The following is a 9,392-nucleotide window of genomic DNA, read 5'->3' as shown; positions in this document are numbered from 1 at the left end:
TTATGCATCTTCAAATTTTCATCCATATCCTTAAATAATTGAGATTCCAAGTGGATTTGGGTTTGGATTCCACAATATCAACTCAAATATCTAGCATACAAGGTTTGTAGAATCCTGAACCCAGATTTGGGTTAGCTGTATATTTCTTTGACTCGCACACAAAAAGGAGAGGGAGATAGCTAACTTCAACTACACAATAGAAGAATCTTACAACATAATTCCAAATGGCAAAATAAGTATGAATAACTGAGTTCCAAATCCCAACAGATGTTAAAATAATTCAACAACACAACATAATAATCTCATAGCAAACTTTGCCTTTAAAAAAACTCATGGCATAATTCCATAAAAAAGAAAACTGAGTTCCAAATCCTGTGTGAACAACTCAGGAGAAGAATAAGGGAAGATATTGACATGGGGATAGAAGTGTTGGAGATGTTACCAGACGAGCATAGAAGAAGAAGGGGTGGCGAGATCGGCCGCTAGGGCGTGAGAGCAGGAGAAGGTGAGGCAATCTGTGGGAACGCCTAGAGCACGTGGGAGGAAGGAAGCTCGGAGCGAGGGCATAACGGGAATCTGCGTTCGCAATTGTGTACAACAATTTAAAACCCCGTTTCAGACCGAATTGATGAAACTCGCGAACCAAACGAAATATTAACGCCGTTTGGAGAAAAAGCTAGTTTTAAAAGCTCAAACAAACACACACGTAGTTTGGCCTTGTGACTGGATGGAGGTCACTTATTGAAATTAGTAACTGCGGAAGTAGGAAAGGTTACATGTATTAAGTATTAACATTTCCTTGGACCAAATAATAGAAGCCTCATACAGTGCATACGCCCATTATCTATTTTACACAGTAATAATGCTTCTAATCATGTTATATTTTTTTTCAATTCTTCTCAATACTTTAACTGCTTTCACTTTTTTTTTTTTTCTCTTTCTGAGAGCTTGTATTGCATTCTTCTGTCTCATCAAAACGTACAAGTATACTCCTAAAATTCAGTATGATATAACTTCCGAATGGTAGAATAAGGTCTACATATATATTTAGTGTAGCTGCATGAAGACATGACGATGAATTTTGCACCCACAAAAACACATACCATTCATTTAACATTAATCGCAATCAATCATGAATTATCCATGTGTGGAGCCATATAAAGAGAAAAGAATGCTGTCTAAAATATCAAACAGAAGAATTCTGTTTGCCAAACCTTGGAAAGAATGTTCCATGCAAGGTACATCATATGATGATTGAGGAAACCTTCATCAGAATATTTTCCTTTTAAAAAGGCATGTTGTGAAATATGTCTAGTGCTATGATTGCAAGAGAAAACACCTAATACAATTCTCAGTAGAAATGAATAGAAAATGAAGATTCATAACACCCCCAAATAGTTGAGATAAGCTAACTATGATGATGATGATTATGTCAGATGAAGAATATGTGGATGTTTATCCTATTCTCATTTAGCTATGACAGCGTGGTTCAACATTTTTGTTGATTTATGTTTTATTGAAATTCTGCATAATACTTCTTCCAATTGTATTTATGATTTATCTTTCACTCTGCATTGATGTTGTCAGGGAATTCAATTTAAAGGTTTTAAAGAACCTATTAAACTTAATCTTTCAAGTCAAGGTTCAAGAGTTGAGAAAGTAAAAGTAGGACCATTTGGTTCCAAACTACTTGACTCTGCTGTCTCTGTTTCTTCTGGTGACAGGTAAATTTAATAAAACTTATTTTAACAGTTACTGTTATTTTCATCTGAAACTGTATCAATTCCTTTTTTGGCATCCTAGTTCATCACTGAGCTCCTTAAAAAATACTAGTTTCTCGAACATTTCTATCATGATTATGCATGAATCAATCTTAGGCCATATATTTAACTTTTTAATCTACATACTAAAATTATTGATCTAACTTTGAGTTTGATTAGGCAAGAAACTTGGATTCTGGAATTCGTTGATTTTGGTGGTGAATCAAGAAGAGATGTTTGGCATTCTTGCATTAGTGAAGTTATCTCACTATACGAATTTATACGGGAATATGGACCCGATGATGAAGATGCTTCAATCCATCATGTATACGGTGCTCATAGAGGGAGAAGAAGAGCAATCAGTAGTGCAGCAAACAGCATCGCAAGGCTACAGTCTTTGCAGAGTATTCAAAGGCTATCAGAGGATCCAACTAAATTAGCGCAATTCTCATATTTAAAAAATGCCCCTGGTGGTGATATTGTTCTCCAGACTTTAGCGGTTAATTTTTGGGGTGGGCCTTTGATAAAGAAGTTTGAGCAAACGGGTCATGGAGTAGTACAATGGTCGAGGCCTTCTGAAGATTTTTCCAGTGGCAGCGAACATGTATTTGATCTTGATGGAAGTGTATATCTGCGCAAATGGATGAAATCTTCAAGTTGGACGTCTAGCTCCTCTGTTGCCTTCTGGAAGAACTCATCGGTTAAACATGGGATTATGCTAGCTAAGAATCTTGTTGTTTCTGATCTAAACCTTGTAGAACGAGCAGCATTGACATGCAAAGAGAAAAGTTATAAAGTGGAGAAAACTCAGGCCACACTGGATGCTGCTATGATTAAAGGAATTCCTAGCAATATTGACCTTTTCAAGGTGCTCTTTTCTTTTATATCACGGTATACAAGAATTTAGCAGCTATTTGTTAAAAAATTCTTTGGAGTTTGCTTGCTTTACTATAATTCTAGATGGCTTTTAGAAGAGTGAAGGTTGTTAATTTATGAAGAATCATGAGTTGCAATGCGAATCAAAATTTAATAACGGCCTTAAATAAATAATCGGTATGATGGTGATGATAGAGGTTTCATGGCCTTTTAATAAAACCTATTTTCAATTTTTTTTTGAGATTCAAATGCTTTTTATAAAGCTGACTACAGTGAATTACTAGAAGGATAATGATGATGATTAGTTGTTCTCATTGCTCAATTTTTAAAGAAGAGTGATAGTATTATCTGTTGTTAGATTCCCTCTTTCTTTTTTTTTTCTATTATGAGCTGATTAAATGTAGATGTTATCATGTTGTTTAAGTTGGGTGAATGGCTTTGATGTCATGACTCAGACTGTAAAGTTTGGAATATCTAGGCGGGAGTGGCTGGACTGACACAGTAATTCCTAATGAAACATTTTTCTTTCCTAAACAAAATTTTGCATAACTATTCAGGAGTCTTCCAAATCATAAAAGAGCCATAGATATCTTATTCAAACAAAAATACATTCAAATTTAAATCTTTTACAACTGTTATAATTTTTCTTCAGTCAGTGAGTTCTCTTTTGTGCTTCAGGAACTTGCGCTTCCTTTATAATTTTTCAGTCAGTGAGGAGTTCTCTTTTGTGCTTCAGGAACTTGCGCTTCCTTGCACCATTCTTGCCCAAAAGTTAGACAAACTTAGGCGCTGGGAGAAGCCAATTTGGACTTCAGCTTTCCTTGTGTTTGCCTATGCCGTTATATTTAGGTAAGCTACAGCTGCCTTGGTATCTTACATTAAACTGGCTTAATTGCAAAGTTAGGCTGGAATTCATGTTTTGAATTTTTTGTGTTAAACTCATCAATCTTTCATGAGGAGCAGAAAACAATTACCGTGTATTTTGTCAGCCCAATGAATTTTAGTACATTTTTATCGAATTATGTTTTGTTATGATCTTTTTTAGACCAGGACTGGATATTTATAATTTTTTGGTGCGTTAATATATTTAACCTTTCTTTCCAAACATAAAAAATCTGTTGGTTTTGGTTGAATTATAGTATTTATTTTAGCTGTGGATACATGTACCAGTGGTAGTAGATCTAGTGGGGAAGTTGTAATAGTGGGTGATCAAATCAATAAAGGAGTGAACATTTTAGATATCTCGGGTCTATTGTTCAAAGTATGGTGATATAGATGGGGATGTTATTATTAAAATTCAAGTTGGATGGTTGAAGTGGAGGAATGCATCGGGCCTATTTTGTGATAGAACGTGATGAAAAAGTACTCCTTAGACTTGAAGGAAAATTTTAAAAGATGGTGGTGAGAACTACAAGCTTTTTGACACAAAATGCTGGCCTATAAAAGAGACACATAAAACTAAATACACAGAATGCTGGCCTATAAAAGAGACACATAAAACTAAATTAAGTGCTATTGAGATGAGAATACTCAGGTGGATGAGTGGCTTTACACTTAGAGACAAAATGCCGAAATGAATTTGTTCGCGACATGGTTGGTGTAGTTCTAGTGGTAAGCAAGATTAAAGAGAGTTGTCTTAGATGGTTTTGGTCATATTAAACATTGACATCTGATGATTCGATTAGGAGAGTAGATGTTTTAGATTCAAATTATGTTAAGAAAGGTAGAGATAGATCTAGAAAGACTTGGGCCATTTGTATAAAAATTGGATAAAAAAATGATCTTAATTTATTAGAGTTAAATGAAAAGTTGGATAAAAAAATGATCTTAATTTATTAGTATTAAAGGAAAATATGACGTTCAATAGGACACAATGGAGAAAAAAGATTCATGTAGTGGACCCCACTTAGAGGGATAAAGATTTGTTGTTGTATACATGTAGTACCAGTACTGTTGCCTTTTGCCGAAACATTGATAGAATAGTGGAACTGTTCTGCAGCTAAAATCTACGCAGATTCGACAAGGCATTATTATTTAGTAAGCTTTACACGCATACCATTCCATTCCTATGTATTCACAAATCTAACAGCTAAACTTCAATTTTTACATACATACCACCTTCCCTATGCATGAAAGACCTATTTTACTTTTTAAATGTTAAAATAGTAGTATTTTTTATGTGACATGAAATATTTGGGTGACATAAATGTAAAAAGTAAAATTTAGGTGTTTTATATGCAAAATACATTGGAATTGGGTGAACTGTATGTAATTGTCTCCATTATTAAATTTTTACTCGAATGGAGAACAGGATTCTGAAATCCATTCCTTGCAAATCCACTTTTCCGTACCCATTTGAACACTATAGTATGTAACACATTTTGAACACTGTTAAGTATGTAATGCAATGTTTTTCTATTCATTTACTATTTTTCATAATCATAACTTCTAATACATGCTTTTTCTACAACTCTTTCGTAGAAACCTACTACCCTATGTATTCCCTGTGATGCTGCTTATCAGCTCCGCTACTATGCTACTGTTGAAGGGCCTTAAAGAGCAAGGCAGATTGGGAAGATCTTTTGGCAAAGTAACAATACGTGATCAACCACCCTCGAACACAATCCAGAAAATTGTAGCTCTTAAAGAAGCCATTTCTGATATAGAAATCCGCCTTCAAAATCTGAACATTTCACTTCTCAAGTTTAGGACAATAATCCTAGCAGGCCAACCCGAGGTATGCTGCAAAATGAAGCCTTTTTTTTTCTGTTCATGTTATTAGCACTTCTTTCATATTTGCAAAAACTTCAATAAGTTATGTTGTTATATTTCTAAAACATGCGGAAGATCTACTGTTATATTTGCAAAAAAATCAGAAAGGTTTCCTGAGTAGACCGTAACAAGTTTAACTTGAGATCAATGAGAATGTGATGCTTCATAATATTTGTTTGTTGAACTCTAAATATTAAAAAGATTAAAACCTACAACTGCTCCTGCATGAATGCTCGGTTAGGTTTCTAAAAACTGTCTGCACGTTATAATTCATGCAACCGAAGCCCCCATGCCACTTCTCCCTTTTGGTCTTTGGTGTGAACGAAGCCCTTTTTCTCTCAGTTTGCCCGATCCAAAACCTACTGCTCCTCTAATACGATCCGATGTCAAAATCGAACCGCCTCTCCACAGAAATTAGGGCAAACACAATTTTTTATTATAATAATCCAAACAAAGGAACAATAACACAAAGATAAACACCTACAATTCGAGATGTATGAATTCTCTCCCAGACTAGACTTACGTTTCATAACTCAATCTCACGCTTAAGTCTAACCCTAGACATATCAAGCCTATTTATACCCAATAATAATAATAACAAAAGACTTAATTGCCCTTAGATGTACAAAAGAAAAATTTGCCCTTAGGCTAGGTGCTCTCATAATATTACTCTCCCTCCAAAAGGCACATTATCCTCGAGGTGCAAAAAAATGAGCGTTCCTCCTCCAAATCTGTCTCTATTTCTTCATTCTCTGTTTCCTCGTCCTGCACTATGAGAACTTGTAATCTTTGATCCTTGCAATGGTGTCCTGGGGTAAACTTCTCATTATACCGAAAAAATAACTCATTGGCTCGCTTCGCTCAAATCTCTGTCCTTGTAAGGCACTTGAGTGTTGCTCCAGGTTGTGGTCCTTTATTCCTATCCTCCGCAACTTCCCTCTGGATTTCTACTGTTTGAGCTTTTAACATCATCGTGGTTGCAACAGTTTCGTACAATGCTTCATCTGTGTTTCTTCTATTGGCTTTCTTCATATGGTTCTTGTCTTTCACCATCTAGAATAGCTCCATCATCTCCCTCAATTCCCGCTCTCTTAGTAGTCAGAGTGTTGCCCATATTTCATGAAATTTCCCTTCAGTCCTGCTTCAAAAATCTCTTACACTAGTTCCGACAATAGTTAAAATCTCTCCCTATATTCAAGACATAGAATTACTCGTGTAGTAGGTTTCCTTCTCGAATTGCCTAGAGAGGTTCCAACAAACGGTCCTTAAGTTAATCCTACGAACGAATTCGATATCTGACCTCCTTTCACTGAAACCAGGCTTAGGATTTTTCCTCAAATATAATTCTGCAGTCATGAGTTACTCCTCCCCATCTAACCCATTCACCACGAAGTATTGTTCAGCTTGATGCACCCACCCATGCACGTCTTCCCCCCTCAAAGATCCACATCTTCAACTTCCTGTCTCTAACATATCTGCCCCAACTTCCTCTTCTTCTGTTGTTTCCCCTCATGTATTAAGGGTCCCATGTATCGAGGGTAAAAATCCTTCCTTCGATTGTAGCCATATCCCCTCTCTGCTTCTCTTTCTTCTGCTTCACGCTCCTTCATACCTCAGACATAATCCCTTCTCCATGTTTCAGCCCAACTGTCTCTATTAGAAATCTCTAATCCACCCTTAATCTTGAGAGGAGGTTCGCGATGGTGGATGTTTTCCTCATGTTCCTCACATTCGATCACTATTTCTGCCGATCTTACCGTGGATTGTCTAGTCAACATTTGATTAGGGTTTACAAATAAAATTGTCGGCGGTTTCTTAGATTGCATCTCAATAAACCTCTTTAGCATCTCTCGAATTTCTCTCATGCTCTCGAATCGATCATTCAGTCAGTTCTCCATAGACGAGAATCTCTCCTCTATGGCAACGAAACTTTCTTCCATCCCAAATTTTATTTGACTCCTCTCTTAGGGTCTGTTTGGGGCAGCTGCAGCTTATCCAGCTTCTGCTGATAAATAGTTGATCCCGATAATCTGTTGATGAGCAGCTGATCCGAATAAGCTGACTGACTGTTTGGTTTGTGCGTTTGGAAAACAATTTATTCTGGATAAATGACCACTCTGCCCCTATTTTGGATAAGTTGTTTAGCTGTTTGGTTTGTGCGTTTTGTAAACAGCTTATTTGCAGATTTTTTTAGTTAAATGAATAATCTGTCACACAGAATTTATTATTTTCTCAAATATTAAGACATAAAAATGCAAAAGAGTTGAATTACATTTATATAACTCAAAAAGTTCTGATTATATCAAATAAGCACAGTGACATACGAAAGTGAAGTACACATTCACACACTATGAATTATAATGAGATAAAAAAAAAAATAACATGTTAAAATTACAAGGAAAAAATGTCAATATTGACTTTAAAATGTAAAAGTATATCACGACGAATGTTGTCCTATTCTGATACCTCAGAACCCCGAACAAACCTGTTCGACTGGGATATCGTAGAAATGGAAGCACTCGAACCACATACGGTGTTCTCCTGTTATGTACTGTTGAACTCCGAGCAGAGGTGTCCAATTGGGATATCGTGAAAACAGTTGTACTGTCGGTCCACCTGAAGAATTTGCAGTCTTCCGGTCCGTGTCCCCACCGCGGACACCTGTAGAATTGTCACCCGTAGCTATGTGTCTATCATGACGCGAGTAGCAAGGACGGTAGCCCGCATCGACACATCACTTGCCAAGAATTGTCTGAATACCTCGAGCTCATCGTCCTGCAATTATTATAAAAAGAGTAGATCAGTCAAAAACTAAAGGGAATAAAGAAACTCAACTTACCAAAGTGTGGAAGCAATGGTTGCCGACAACAAAGTTCTTTGATCATCCAAGCTGCTCCACATTTATCTCAATAGCTCCACATTTATCTCAATAAAATTAATAGACACAAAGTAATAAATGGAAGATAAATTCATTGCAACATGCAGACTCATTTTTTAGGCTTATTTTAAGGGTCAAATAATTCATATGAAATACTGTTGCTGAATCAACGGTTACCCTAAAAGAAGGGTCATCTAAGCTGTAATAACAATGAATTACATATTCCATGCATTTAACCGAAGCAATGTAAAGCATACCCATGAACATGTATGCCGAAGCAATGCGAATCAACAAGTACAACATAAGAACAAAAGTACAGGTAAACAATGTGAATCAACAGGTGATGCATTACAAATTAACTGGCCATCCAAGCTACTCCAGGTAATGCCGAAATGAACAGGTCTCACATAAGCTTAAAGTCTCTAACATTACCCTTATATAAGCTAGAATATGTAGCAACCCACTTTGACAGCAAAAAAGTCTCTACCGATACCCTCATGTAAGCAAAACCACATGAAACAACATAACCACATGTGGCCATCCAAGCTGCTTCAAAGAGCTGCATTATCCATCCAACAAATTCTTTTACCAACATAACCCATAAAACAAACCCATAACTCCCAACAAATTGTTTTCCATACTCAAACGTAATACAGAAGGCAGTGGTTGCCCTGAAAGAAGGTTCATCCAAGCTGCTTCAAATAGATGCACCATCCATCCGGTTTTGATATCCGAACAACAAAATTAACATTAAAATTGCAGAATTAAAAACAGCTATACAAATTGGCCCTGCTGTGATAATGTAATATCAACAAAATTTTGATAACAACAATGATTTTAGATCCGCCCCTCACAACTAGAAATGCCTGCTCAAAAACACTGAATTTAATTTTATAAATGGAGGCTTTTGTTATGCTTCCCCTCAACAGAAACTAATTTTACAAATGGAGTCTAATATCAACAAGATTCATACAAGTGCAACAATTACCAAATTTTCCAGATGGTGCAACTATTAACACAAGTACTCTAATCTCAAATGCTCTACCATATGAAATGTGAACCTATTAACCCACATAAAACCACATAAAGAAATATAAGGAAAGAGT

The 9,392-nt window shown here is 36.1% G+C and overlaps 1 protein-coding gene across 2 annotated transcripts in view; it reads left to right on the top strand.

The window, feature by feature from the left end:
- Nucleotides 1-9,392, top strand: part of LOC110030269 — a 62,235-nt gene that overhangs the window by 15,262 nt on the left and 37,581 nt on the right. For both annotated transcript variants that reach the window (XM_020732904.1, XM_020732903.1), the window contains exons 4-7: nt 1,588-1,724; nt 1,941-2,628; nt 3,373-3,485; nt 5,118-5,373. In XM_020732904.1, the coding sequence (XP_020588563.1) occupies nt 1,588-1,724; nt 1,941-2,628; nt 3,373-3,485; nt 5,118-5,373 (1,194 nt within the window). The remainder of the gene's footprint in view (nt 1-1,587; nt 1,725-1,940; nt 2,629-3,372; nt 3,486-5,117; nt 5,374-9,392) is intronic.

The sequence above is a fragment of the Phalaenopsis equestris genome, unplaced genomic scaffold (genome assembly GCF_001263595.1).
Source record: "Phalaenopsis equestris unplaced genomic scaffold, ASM126359v1 Scaffold000692, whole genome shotgun sequence".
Lineage (NCBI taxonomy): Eukaryota > Viridiplantae > Streptophyta > Magnoliopsida > Asparagales > Orchidaceae > Phalaenopsis > Phalaenopsis equestris.
Note: the sequence above shows the minus strand (reverse complement) of the source record. Positions and strands in the feature narration are given on the sequence as shown.